This window comes from Bremia lactucae, linkage group LG6 (assembly GCF_004359215.1).
Source record: "Bremia lactucae strain SF5 linkage group LG6, whole genome shotgun sequence".
Lineage (NCBI taxonomy): Eukaryota > Oomycota > Peronosporomycetes > Peronosporales > Peronosporaceae > Bremia > Bremia lactucae.
The window spans coordinates 3948713-3963256 of NC_090615.1; the positions used below are offsets into that span (position 1 = coordinate 3948713).

A 14544-nucleotide genomic window follows, 5' to 3' on the forward strand; every position below is an offset into this window, starting at 1 on the left:
AAATAGACATAATGGTCTATACCTATTTATGGATAAGAATTCAGGAAATTACTATAAAAGTAATTTCCTATAAATATTATCTACCTTTTGGATAATATTAATTAACAATCTTTTATTGTTAATTTCATGTAACGATACACCCCGTTACACTCCGTTTGTGTTGTCGGCTTCAAAGTCTCATGCATTAACTCGGTCGAACAGGTGTTATCGAGTCGTTATCAAGGCGCACCGTCCTACAGTGGTCCATCGTGCGGAAGGGAAATCCGTGGCTCGCAGTCCAGCAGACAACCGAGCAGTGGCTCCACCGTCTGTCCGCGCAAGCAGCGGCTTGCGCGCCTCCAGCAACGTCGACAACTGCAGTCTTGAGCACTCGCCGTCGTCGCCGTCGCCTTAATCGTCGTGTGCGGCGCGCACGCGCGCGCGCCGCTTCTACACAGCAGTTACCAGTCGCATCGCATACGTCATCCACAACGGTGTTGAGGACGATCTCGGTGACCGACGTGCTCAGCGAGAGTGCTAAGCAACACGCCGGTCAGCTCTCAAGTCCTCCTTGTGATCCACGCGGCATCACGCAAATCCCGGAGCTGGCGTCGGACGAACTGTTGCTAGCCATTCAGGATGGCGAGGTCGAGCAAATGTGCATCGGCATACCAAATCCGTCCATGCGTAATCAAGAACGTCCAGATGACATTTAGCCGAAGACTGCGCGGGTAGAACGTTTCGCCGCACAGTCGTGGGACAAGTTCAAGGCCTCCGGCAGTCCCGTGCTAGCTCTCACTCGCGAGTTCGCGGACGTGTTCTCAGACAAGATCCCTTCGACTCTGCCCAAAGGTCGAGGTGTAAGGCATGAGACTGATCTCGCGCCGGGCTTAAAGTGCTGCATCACTCGTCAGTAGCCTCTGCCACGAGACTAAATCGAGGCGATCGACGCCTTCTTAGAGGACCATCGTTTTGCCGGCGGCTTGCGCATCGTTCATGCCTATTACAAGTTGAACGAGGCGATGATCCCCGCTCAAACCCCGATTCCTCGTAAGAACATGGTGTTCGACACCATGACGGGTAGCACGATCTTCGGTGCAATCGATCTCACAAACGGCTTCTACCAGATCCTCATGCGAGAATCTGACGTTCCGATGACAGCTGTCAGCACCCCCTGCGGCATGCTCTGGGGATGTCTCGTGATGCCGCAGGGACTCAAGAACGCACCTGCGACATGGTGACGCAAGTCCTCCGCTCGCTGCGTGACTTTTCACCCACAAAATTTGATGACAGCTACGTCAGCGCGAAGGGAGTTCGCGCTGATCCGGAGAAGATCACGTCTATATCTGCGCCTGGCTAACGCCACGCGACCAGAAGAAGCTTCGTCAATGGCTCGGTCTTGCCAATTACTTGCATCACTATGCCAAAGACTTCGCGCAGACGGTCCATCCTCTCACAACTGCTCAAGATGGATGTAGTGTGGGAGTGGCGGCAGGAGCACTGCGACGCGTTCGCCGCAGTGAAGGAGAGCCAGTAAACAGCTCCCGCCTTGATAATTAATGACAGTTTCAAACCGTTTCACGTCGTGTGCGATGCCAGCCATTTTGCGATCAGCTATACGCTTATGCAGCACAATGACGCGGGCGTTGAGCACGCGATCAGCTATCAGTTTCAACAGCTTAAGGCTGCCGAGCGCAACTGCCCAATTCACGACAAGGAATTGCTCGCGATGAAGCACGCACTCGGAAAGTTCCAAATGTACTTACTTGGCGAACAGGCGTTTGTCGATCATGTCTCTTCTGACGGCTGTCAAGACGTCACATCTCAGTTAACGTATGGAACGCTGGCTGTCGTACTTTGCAGAATACAATTTTGTCGTTTTCTACAAGCCGGGCGCGACGAACATCGTCGCGGGGGCTCTTTCGCGTATTCGCGATTACGACACACGTGCGAATCTTGGCCACGCCGCCGATGTGACGATGATGACTATGAGTGTGTGGCGCGCTGCTCCCGGTTTGAACATCACAGTCGTGACTGCAGTAAATTTGGTGAGTCTCGACATTGGGAATGCGTATCGCAATGATCTATTGTACGCGTCGATTGCTAATTACTGCATGAATCCGCCACCAGACGGGTTGCGCAAGCTGGCTGCACCAGTACGCGCCCGAGTTGCGCGCTACTCGGTCGTTGACGGTCCTTGTTGTATCAGGTCGAAGATCATGATTCTCCCCGCTTAGTCATATTCACGAATGACGATCTTTGTGCTCGCGTGATCCACGAGTCCCATGATGGCGCGTCTGCCGGCCATCTGAGCCGAGAGAAGCCATATTTTGCACTGGCTCGCGACTACTAACCCTAATGTATAAGTGGGTCCGCAAGTGGGTTCGCTCGTGTAAGACGAGCCAGCGCGTCAAGCCGTCGCCCGCGAATCAAGCGCCTGCAGCCGATGCAAATAGCGACTAACGTTTGACGTTCAGTCATCATGGACTTTGTATTCGGTCTTCCTGCCGACACGGAAAGCCGCACCGTCATCCTTTCGGTCGTCGATCGTTTCAGCAAGATGGCGTATCTTGCTGCTGTCAACTCGTCGATCACCGCGGAAGAGACAGCCGGGTGTTTTTGGACATCGTATATCGACACCACGGCATGCCTGAGTCGATCGCCTCGGATAGAGACCCGCGGATCACAGCCGCGTTCTGGTCGCGACTGCTCGGTCTGCTTGGTACTCGATTGCTAATGTCGGCAGCTGCCCATCCAGAGACAGATGGGTAGGAAGTCTTTCCACGTCGTAAACGACGACGAGTAGCTGCGCAATATATCCTTGAGCATGCTATTGCCGAACGCGTCAATAGCATGCTCAAGGATATATTATGCTATTGCCGAACGCGTCAATAGCATGCTCAAGGATATATTGCGCAGCTACTCGTCGTCGTTTACGACGTGGAAAGACTTCCTACCCATGACTGAGTTCGCCATAAAAATGCGACCATTCGTCGATTGGGCTGACGCACACTCTACGTGAAAAACACACGTCATCCACGCGTCTGTGATTTGCTTGGTCTCCCAGCGACTCGATGCTGGGGGGATGGAGCGACAAATGCTTATGAGTCACCGCCCGATGTGAGGACATCGAGCGCACCACACGCATCAACCCATGAAAGCAGCGCGAGCGCACGTACCAATCGCGCTGAAAGCGGCTTCCTACTCGACGCCGCGTCGTTAGTTGCCCCATTGACGCTCCCTTCGACCAGCTCTCCATCACGCGCAGTGTCTGTGCATACCGTCGTGTCGCGCGAGGTGCCTGCATACCGCTTGGCGTCCTTCACACTCGACCGCTTCGCACGACGCGAGCGTAGATGCGCATGCTGTCAACGACAGCATGATTCAATTGCTCGACGCAAAAAAAAAACACGACACAGCAAATAAAAGTGATATATTTGTTATCGGCGGACATGTGTCACAAGCGACAATCGAATCGCTTTATCCAGAGACAGCAGCTGCAGTGACATGCGTCGCGACACGGCGCGCGATTGCACCATCGACACTTGAGCCAGAAGGTCAGCGAGCATCCCACTCGCCCGCGGCACAACGACAGACAGCAAACGCTTCGCTGTCTGGTTTAGAAGCATTTCGTCCTATATCGACAGTCCGTCGCGCGATTCGTGCGCGAAGCCGTTGCAGAGGCAGTGGATACGCAGAAAGCGCCCGCCGATGCACTCGGGCGAACGAATCATGAAGAATTCAAGATCGGTGTTAAAATGTTATTGTCATCGTCAAACATCAACGGTGCTTTAGTGTCTTATCTCGGCGCGAGTTTGATCGCGCCGCACTACATTGGTCCCTTTATCTACTCCAAGAGGAAGTAAACGCGAACACGCTCGACATCTCAAGCGCGATGCCACTACACCCAACGATCTTAGTCGGGCGACTCAAGCGCTATCATCCTATCGTTTTGCCATCTTCCAAAGATTTTTCTAAGAAGTCGACTTCGCACGTGCGAACTATTCCGCCATCGTCACAGTCACCGCCGTCGCTTCAGCAGCCGGGGATGCCGTCATCAAATTCAGTCTCCTCTTAAACGTTTACCGCTATTTTGGGTTGCAATAAAGTAGCAGACATCCATCCGCAAGTGATTTCACGTTTATTGGTCTTTTTTTCGAAGGGATGTCAGACATGGTCGGACAAGTACAGTAGCGATATGAACTACACTTGATTTGTAGCGAAGTCGGTAACATACCGACTGGTGAAGCCTGTATGGCTCAGTGGCAGAGCATCTGACTTGTAAACAGAAGGTCCCCAGTTCAATCCCGGGCGGATGGGCGGCTTCTGTCATCGCATCGTTCGAAAGAGCGGAAATCATCAAAAGAGGCGGTTGTTGCTGCTCGGGCGACTGAGCAGCAACAACCGCCTCTTTTGTCCATTTCCGTACTTTCAAACGATGTTAAGAAAGGAGCGCCGTCATTTTCATCAAATTAAGTCTTCTCTTAACCTTTTTACCGCAGCTGGCTAGCCCGAACGCGTCATCGCTGCCGTTGTATCTGCAGTAGCCGTGGTGATCTTCTGTGCTGTCGCGTTCTATCACTGAGCAGTCGGCGCCGTCGTTGCCGGCTGACCTCCGTCTAAATTACGACATCGTCGATTTCTTCAACGACGACAGGGTCCGCAGCAGTAGTCTCACTCGTCAGACGCAGTGATTGCATCTGCACATGACACCATAGGAACCACTCGCCCATCTGCATCAACACGTCCGTGGCCCGCTCGAAGCGGACCATCTGCTATGTTGCTGATTCACGAGTTGTCTTTGCAGCTGCAACTGTTGCGCCAACGTCTCCAATGCGAAAGCGTTACGGAGCGTCAACTCGTACGCCAGCGATCCGTGATAAACCTCGCTCGGCGCACACTGGCCGATTCTAGCGTGACAGTCCTTGCCCTCGATAGATAGCGAGGGTGTGACTCGATGGATGTCCTGTCGATCACCGTACCAGTCACGTTGCTGGTCAACTCGGTGATGGTCGCGGTGCACCTTCTTACTATCGCGTTTGTTTATTTGGCCATACTCCCACGTCAGATACGCGGAAGTCGCGTTTCACGCTTGTTGCTGGTGTTCTGATCTGGTACAATCGTACGAAGACGCTGGCGTGGCGGCTCATCCGGATGCGCGCGAGCGGGTGGACGTGATCGACGTTGAGCAACAATCGCCACGTTTAGCGGTTGAGTGGCAGCCGCCGGTTGTGGCATATCCAGCAACTCTGGTCGATCGGGGTCGGCCGCCTGGTAGATGATGCCACGTAAACGCTTGTATTGCTGGACTTGTAACCGAGCGATCAATTCTCGCTCGCGGTCAGTCAACGGGATCAATCGAATCATCTCGACCCACTCGGCCCGAATACTTCAGACTTGCCGCACCACATACGGTAGTGGATCTAAGAGCTGGCACGATCCGACTGCAACGACTCCTCCCACACATCGTGTCGCAATGTGCTTACTCAGTGCTGGGCGTCGCGCGTCACAGTCAGAAGTGTCCTTTCTCAAAAGAGCAATGGATCACAGCTGTACGGCGCCACAAATCGCGACCAAGACTCTTCCAGCGACGCCGTCGTCACGTGGCGGTCCGGCGTCACTGATTTTACCTTGCTTGCGACGATACGTTTGCCACAGCTCGCGGATAGCGTCGCGGCTCGTCGTCGCGTCGACGATCCTCCTGCAGTCGCCCACGCTGTACGGCGTGAACGTGCCGACATATCAGTTAACTGCTATCATGGTTATGCAGTCGCGGTGCGTCTGTGTCTCGCGGTAGTCGTGTTTATTGAGTGTCTCGGCTGTCGTCGTCGAGGTGAAAATTAGTGTGAGCGTTTTGTGCAAGGCGACGTCTCGTCGCACGTGTATGGTTCTCGAAGGCCGAGCACACAGCAAGAGCGCTGTGTATGTGTCCCGGTTTTCGTTTGCTTTCGATTTGCCTTGTTTTTGATTTTGCATTTCACTAAAGTTGACTTTAGTGACTGTGGTCACTATCTTGGGTGGGGGGTGATGTAACGGGGTGCACATATTACTCATTTAGGTGCGATACTATTGGGTTAGTTACTATCTAAAGTTGATAGTGGCTATTACGTTCAGGAGGAGCTGGATCTTCAGACTTTCTCTACATTAAATAAACTAACAGACCGAAAAAAAACGCAGCCACTCAAGTCAACACTCGAATGTCTCCCCTTCCCCCTCCCCTTAATAGCGACCGTGTAAGTGAATTACGGAACACAAACGCTCCGTAGTAGTTCCCAGGAAACTTGGGCAAACTGAGCATTGAATGTCTTAGTAAACATTGGATCAAGTGCAGGTGCTTATGCACTTGATCTGACAGCGCATCCGAAGTAAACTTCGGATATCGCTCAATTGCCAACGCTAGAGCCAAAACGGTTCTGGCGTGATCTGCGTAGTGGCAAAGTCAAGCAAATCTGCGTATTTGTCACAGATGACAAGCACGTGGTCGATAGTCGGTCGGCAATAGTATTTTCTGAGAACGAACGGGTTCTCAGCAGCTCATCGATGGACGAAAGTGTCCTCGATGATTAGACTCGAATTGGACGTTTTACGTCTTAATCCTGTGAATCTTTGAAGACAAATCCTTTATATAAGGATATGATTGAATTCAAAGATGTATTTCCTGAATCTGTACCGTGCGAGTTGCCTAAGGATAAATGCATTCGACACGAAATCGACCTGATAATAGGTTCGAAATACTGTGCATTAAGCAGTGGCCATTGCCTCGTGAACAAGTATTAGCGATCAACAAGCTCTTTGCCGATCGCTTAGCAGCGGGCCATGTGAAAGAGTCAACCTCCCCACATAGCTCTTCGACCTTCTGTAAGCGTAAAGCGATAGGAGAGTGGTGGATTGCGCACGCATTCAATAAATTGAGCGCTGCAACGATTCCGGCTCAAACGCTGATACCACGAAAGGACGTAATCATTGATGATATGTCAAAGAGTACTATCTTTTCGTCAATGGATTTGATGGATGGATTCTATCAGATCCTCATGCGTGAACAGGATATTCCGTTCACAATAGTAAGCATTCCAGCGGAAAGTTATGGGAATGGCTAGTCATGCCACAATGGCTTAGTAATGTCCCTGCAACATTTAACATATGTGTAACTAATCTGTTGCAATCGGTGCGCCCATGGAAAATTGCCCAGAATTATCAATCTGTATGGCGCCTAAACGATATTTTTAGAAGGAGCTTTCTGCCAACTTACGCTGTGCTATTGCATAACGTAATATCATTACTAGGCGACAGGCACCGCATTCTACCACACAACCTATCTGTGCGCACGAGCTATCTGAACCAGCTCTGTAGGCAGCAGTTTCGTAAAAATCAGTCAGCCACCGTCGATTGGTTAAAATGTTGACTTACTAAACGTCACGTGTCTTTGCGTCATTGATCTTGATTTTGAATGTAGATGACCGCGTCACAGCACCTCCACTCCCGTGACGTAATGTTATAGTCAATGTCCAAAAAATAACTTATCAGAGTATAATCGAAACCAAGTCATACGAAACGATATTGATTTGGCTTGCAAATGTCTATATTCACTCTGGCAATTCCAAGGCATTATAATTCATTCCTGAACCTGTCGAATAAGGCAAAGGGGCTGCATTTCGCGCAAAGCTTTGAATGTGTTGCTTATGAAGGGTTAAGCGGAAGCGAGGGCAGAATCTATCAAGTTTGTGTGTGGTTGCAAGGGTGTGTCGAGAAACTTATTTTGATTGATTTTTATTTGGTATTGCTTTACTGTGGGGTGCCGTTAACATCTTTTATAATGAATTTTGGAAGCAGCCCCAGTTTTATAAGATGTGAATTCGTCCCCCCATTTTGTGATAGCGGTCGCAACAAGAAATGGGGCTCAAAATGGTTAGTTTTCTAACTGTAGCAGCAGTAGACCGCAATGATTACTATTACCTATAAGAGAGAATAGAAAGGATAATACGGATAATTATCTTTATGAATAATACTGTAGCAGTGACGTGGCGTGACAGTTCTGTTATATTAGTCAATAAGTGCCTATGATCTACCCCACCAATCGCTACAAGACGCGGGAATGGACAACGAGTTCTAAGTCACTAAAAACTTTGTATATTAACATATAACAATCCGAATTTGAAGGTATTTGTGTGTAGGACTTGAATATGTTAACTACAGATTAGATTTTTCCCTATACTAAGAATTTCTTATAAGCTAAGCAGCCTAAAATCTTTCTCTGCACGTCGTGCACGTGAAGTATTCGGAGGCACCTTGCCTGCACTAAGCTTCCACATTTCGCATGAAAGGTTTAATCATTTTAATGATCTCGAATGGAACGCGGTCGAATGAGTAAAACGAAAAGTCAGCCAGCCGTTAGCTAATGATGTTCGCCCTTCAAGAGAACAATCCACATGCGGCTTTCGCCGAGTTTATTCAACATGAACTCGACGTGGCCCGTAAGATAATAACCTTGCTTCACCAGCAAGGCTCTTAACTGGTGCTTAACTGTTAAAGCTGTAACGACAGCAGCATTTGCATGCTGCTGGCCGGCTGACGCTTTCGCGTCGACGCGAAAGCTTGAAAATTGATAGGTTCAAGCTTAAAGCAGTCGAAAAGCTCCTCGAGGCAAAAATTCTTCGAGCTTGACGATGCCATCGAAGCTTGTCGCATCAAGGATAATGTGACGAGAATGATTTTCGACACGACTTGCTTGGCTGGAAGTGCCAAATCTTCGGTCTTAGGGCTCAAGCTGCACGATCTATTCGTGTATGGGTCGAACGAGGCGGCTCAGACAAACATTTGAGTCACCACGAGCCAAATTTATGGTTCGAGCAGAGCTCCTGATTTGAAACAGGGCAAGCAAGACATACACGCTAATGCCTCACATGCAAGAGATTCAGTAAGTTGTATCATGTGTATGCCCATTGATAGTAAGCGAAGGCTACTGTGTTCATCAATGTTCTTGCGGATGATCCCATCGCGAATCACTTGTTCTACCTAGAAGTTGAGACGCTAGGTCAAGCAATTTCTATACCGTAAGAGGAACGCCAATTGCCATAAGATCGAAGGCTAAGTTCGTTGAGCGCGATATACCTCGAATGAGATGAAAATACACCTTGCAACAGCGCAACTGAAACCATTAAGAAACGTCAGCTATAAAACACATTTGCCAGAAGTTTTAAAGTACGACGATGATTTCATTGTACTATATTTGACTGACAAATCTGATGTAATTCTGGAAAGAAACATGGCTCATAAATTACAAGCCATGCATAAATTGGCACCATCAATTCTTTACGATGCATATCTTCTGTTCATCAGATGGTCATCTAGTTAACGTCTTACAGCGCCCTAAGCGTGTTGATGTACTATGAGTGAGTGCGAGGGCCTCGCTTGTGTCCTGGTTGTAGTACGACTGCACAAGACCTCAGTGTGACCACAGCCGCCAAGGGATTCATTGTTTCTGCTGAATTCTTCTCCGACTTTTCCGAGGTCCTCTTTCTCTCCAGCTTGGCCGATGACCCTTTGCGACTCAGGCGGGTGCCTCTCTGGCTTAGCCGAGATCTCTTTGCTCACCGGCATCATATTGTCTCAAATTGCGTCTCCTTTTCCATGCTTGCGTACTGCGTAGTTGTCTCCACCTTTGCATTTTATGTCTTAATTGATCGCAAACCATCAGCTCGGTGGCTTTGGCAGGATTATCATGTCGCTGCGGATGTTGTCAAGTCAACATAGCGGTCCTGATGTGCGCGGGTGCCGACTTCCAAAGATACTCTAGCAGGCTCGGCTTCGAAAATCCCGACCGCTCAACCACGTAAGCCAGGAACTGGTAGTACTTGGTTCACGTCTTGCTGCGGTCCTTCTCTCTTGTCATAATCTTGAATCCTTTTGTTGACAAGATTGGTGTCATGTACAACATCAGCATCCTGTTTAGGACGTACTCAAGTGTGTGCGACACCGTTGCACCACCACACCGGCAGCTTCTCTCGCAAAGCTAAGAACCGTGTCATCCAGCTTTTCATTCAGCGCGAGAATTAAAAAATCGTTCTGGCCGATTACCTCCGCTCTTCAATTGGGTAGCGCCGAATTTTTAGAGAAACGCATACCTCATCGGCACCCGCACCTGGGAACTTCTCCGTATTCGTAATACTTCACAATGCCCGGTCAATTCTGGTCCCGATGCTTGGTATATTGAGACCATGACCTCCGGGTTGCACAAAATTTTGCGCCATCTTCGGCGGCGGAATGGGTAAGGCGACTAGTCAGGCAGCAGTTCGCGTTTTTTAGCGGTGGCTGATCAGGGGGCAGCGTGCGCGGTTGTGCAGCATTTTCATCGGTTCGTCGAGTGAGCCTCGTCTCGTACGACGTCGCCCACTCCGATAATGTCGATTTACGCGCTCGACTCGTAATGAGTGGCGTGGGCGCAATTCAGGCCCCACGACTTAGCCGAACTTGCGCTTTATAAACCTTGTGGTATCACAAGGCGATGAAAATGGACTTTTCTACGCAGCGACGATGAGTAGTCTTTCCGAAGTCAAGACCAATTACGTCGCCTCATGCAAGTCTAACGGGTCCACCACCACGTCGAGTGCCGGGACTGCGGCTGATAAGTCATTCGTTGCCTGTTCGGCTCATACCCTGTTACTTGGATGAGTGAGCTTGAGATAGTGTAATTATAAACTGTTTCTTTATGCTTTAAAACTATCCACCCCGAGCCTTCCTGACTTCCTTATGCGCATCATTAACGCACTTTACAATGTATTAGTTAATTAAACCAGTCTTTTAAACAGCGTAACGGCTTCTTCCGCAAATGCCTATATAGAAAACAATAATCGCCTGAAAGTTATCGCTATGCAACTAAGAATAGCACACAACTGAATAGTAAAGTAAACTTGTCAATGCACGTTTCCTAACTGCCTTTGTGTTACTTCTGTGCGCTTCCAAATTATTCAAGTTTCCGGTGGTACAACTGATGTGCGGTACTTATCAGGACATGGGCCCTTACCGTACTATAACCTTAGCTGAGGTCCAACAAATTATCAGGAAGAGACTTCACACAGCTATAATGTTTCGCTTTTCAACTATGAATGACAGTGAGTGGTACTAGAAAAAATGTACCGCCGTAGATATACGGTAATACCGCAGAAGATGTCGCGATCTTTGGCATTAGTACTTGCTTCGACATCGACATCATTTGCGTCGTCGTTAACTTCGACGCGTGATGAGCATGAGCCAGAAATGGTTTTGCTCGTGCGAGTCCATCCCCCCTTATACTAGAGGGTCCCTCTAATTGGGTGGGTATAAGTGGATGGCGTAAGCCATTCACGAAGAAAGGTGTATGCGTTGTAAACGCATGCACCGAATTATTGATGGCGAATTCGACCATCGCTAAAATCTCGCTCCAATAGGATACGATTGGACGTAATCTCAAGTATCTCTTCGAGGACGCAATTAACGCGTTCCGTCTGACCATCTGTCTCTGATGATCAGAAGTTGACATAGTCAGCCGTGTTCCGAGAAATCGGAACACGGATTGCTAAAACTCCGCCGTACATCGTGGATCTTTATCCGAGACCAGTTCACGGGGTAATTCGTGGAGTTTGAATACCGTGTCGATAAAGACACGGAAGCCCGGAGCCGTGACCGACTCTGGTACTGCACAAGATGTAGAATCTTGGTGAATCCGTCTATAAAAACAAGGATTCCATTGTTTTTGTGATCGTCTTCGGGAAATCCGAAGACGAAGTCCATAGACACGGACTGCCAACACTCTGTCGAAAGTGGTAGCGGTTGAAGAGGCGCACGGGATGAAGGGCTAACGGAACACTCGTAGTGAGTGTTGCAACAGTGGGATTATGTTCACTGTTGAAGTGCACTGCCGACTCGAAATCGGGTCGGCGTGATAACGCATCAGCGACGACATTAAGTCGTCCTGATTTATATTCCACAAAGAAGCTATATTCCGCGAAAAAGGATAGCCACCTCGCCATTCTTTGCGAGAGGTGTGGGCTATTTACGGCCGTGCGTAATGACGCATGGTCCGTATATAAGATGAACGGTCTATCTCCTCGGAGATAGACCCTAAATTTAGCCTGTGCATATTTCATGGCAAGGAGTTCCTTGTCATGCACTGGGTAATTGCGTTCAACTGGTTGCAGCTGACGCGATTGGTAACAGACGACGCTCTCCGCGCCGTCTATATCGTATTGCATTAACGCACAGCCGATTGCAAAATCGCTGGCGTCACAGACCACATGGAATGGTCTGTCTTGATCTGCAATCACCAACATGAGCGATTGCATCAAGTTTTGCTTGATACCTTCAAAGGAACGCTGTTAATCAGGGTTCCAAAACCAGTTCTCGTCTTAAGATACGGGAGAGATAAACTGTCATCTCTGCATAATTGCGTGAGTACTTGTGCAGTTACGCCGCTAGCCCAAGGAGCTTTCTAAGTCCCTTGACATCTACTGGAACTGGCCAGGCGGTAATTGCCTTGAACGTTTTGGAATCAGGGCGCACGCCGTGCTTACCGACGGTCCACCCAAGAAGTGGTATTTCGCTCGCAGCGAATATACACTTCTTAAGATTGGCGTACAACTTATTATTTCGCACCGATGTAAGGACCTGACGAACGTGAGTTTTATGAACTGCCACGTCCGTCTTTCCGTCCATGGCTCAGCTATGGACGAATACATCGTCAAAATAACTCGGTGCGAATTCTCGCACCGGTCTCAACAGATTCGTTACGCATCTGTTGAATGTTGCAGGGCATTACTAAGTTTCTGTGGCATTACTAGCCATTCCCAGAGCATCATTGAGAAGGCTCACTGCTGTGTACGGGATGTCCCGTTCATGAAAAGGATCTGATAAAATCCATCCATCAGATTTATAGACGAAAAGATAGTACTCTTAGACATAGCATCTATGATAACTTCTTTTCTAGGTATCGGCGTTTGAGCCGGTACCGTTGTAGCATTCACTTAAGTGAAAGCGTTCACTATCCGCCACCCTCCTGTGACCTTTCACACACAAAAGGTCAGAGAGCGATGTGTGAAGGCTGACTCTCTTACATGGGCCGCTTTTAATCAATCGCAAGTAATTGCTTACGAGGCAATGACCACTGCTTTATGACACAATACTTCGAGCCCAGTTTGAATTCGATCTCATGTCGAGTGCCTTTATCCTAAGGAACTCGCATGAAACGACTTCACGGAAATACATCCTTGAGTTCAATCAAATGTTTGTATAAAGTATTGTCTTATATGACTCACAGGATTAAGAAGTATATATCTAAATCCGAGTCTTCACATCGAGGACACTTTCGTCCATTGATGAGCTGCTGAGAACCCGTTCGTTCTCTGCAAAAATACCGCTGACCGAATATCGGTTGCGTATTCGTCCTCTGTGACGAGTACGCATATCTGCTTGATTCTACCACTATGCAGATCTCTCAAGAACCGTTTAGGTTCTAGGGTTGGTAATTGAGTTATCTCCAAAGTTAAATTCGGCGGCGCATAGTATAAGTGGCTACTCTTGATCCGTCATTAATCAAGACATACCATGTCTCGGTTTCCTCCTGGAATTTATCCACACGAGGGGATAATCCCTCGGGATGCTGAAGTCTAGTCACTTCAGCATAACTATTTGAGGAGATTTCTTCTCAAGTACGGGGGGACTTATTCCCTTAACGTTTTCCGACTGTGATTGCGCTATCACAGTCGGGTCCTCCATGGTCGACTCTCTACTCGACCTATGATCTTTGAATTATCCCTTTTGGGCAACCGGTATCTTCCTTGGATGTCGCCCGCTAGGCGTACATTCATGTCTCAATCTACTCGACTTATTCGAGTGGTGCACCTTCGGCGCTGCCTATGCATTCGCACAGCGCCGGCAGCTGACTCTACAATGTGTTCAATCATCACACTGTGATCTTGTGCAGTCGTACTAACGACCGTACCACAAGTGAAGCCATCGCACTCACTCGTACTAAAATCACACGCTTATGGACGCTTCAAAACGTTCATCAGATGGCCATCTGATGAACAAGTCGCAGACATCTTTACGGATCGATGCTGCCAGCTGATTCTTGGCGCATACTCTCTGACCAAGGTAAACCTAGGATGACATCAAATTTGTCATCCAAACCCAGTACGATGAAATCATCATTATACTGTAAATCTATTAGCGTGTTGTAAAATTTCACCACGCATTTTATCACTGTTATCGATGCGCCTGTCGCTAGACGCACCGTCATCCTTGTTGGAGGGATGTCGCGATCAACATAATTGAGCCTACGACCCTCTAGCGACTGGCGACGAATAAAGTTATTCGATACCCCACAGTCCACCAGGGCTCTAAGTGACAATCATTTGTCACTTTTAACTTCAAGGTGATGAGCAATACATCATCGCCAGGTGCAGAGACACATAATGAATGTGTGTCTGGAGTAACTTTCGTTAAGAGATTTGCAGATTATCGTGAGATAACTGGATCAGTAGGGTGTTGCGCCCCTACCTACCCCGACCGCTTTTTGGCGGTCCGCTTTGCTGT

General features: G+C 48.7%; 2 protein-coding genes across 2 annotated transcripts; one reads left to right on the forward strand and one right to left on the reverse strand.

The window, feature by feature from the left end:
• Positions 1-5043: 5043 nt before the first annotated feature.
• Positions 5044-5346, reverse strand: CCR75_009696 (uncharacterized protein; the record flags this gene model as incomplete). The annotated part of the gene is made up of 1 exon (XM_067967735.1): positions 5044-5346. One exon carries the CDS (start codon positions 5344-5346, stop codon positions 5044-5046), a length of 303 nt encoding a protein of 100 aa, XP_067818209.1.
• A 172-nt stretch (positions 5347-5518) lies between these two features.
• Positions 5519-6012, forward strand: CCR75_009695 (uncharacterized protein; the record flags this gene model as incomplete). The annotated part of the gene is made up of 3 exons (XM_067967734.1): positions 5519-5754; positions 5843-5901; positions 5966-6012. The coding sequence occupies 3 exons, from the start codon at positions 5519-5521 to the stop codon at positions 6010-6012; spliced, it is 342 nt and encodes a 113-aa protein (XP_067818208.1).
• Between the last annotated feature and the right edge of the window lie 8532 nt (positions 6013-14544).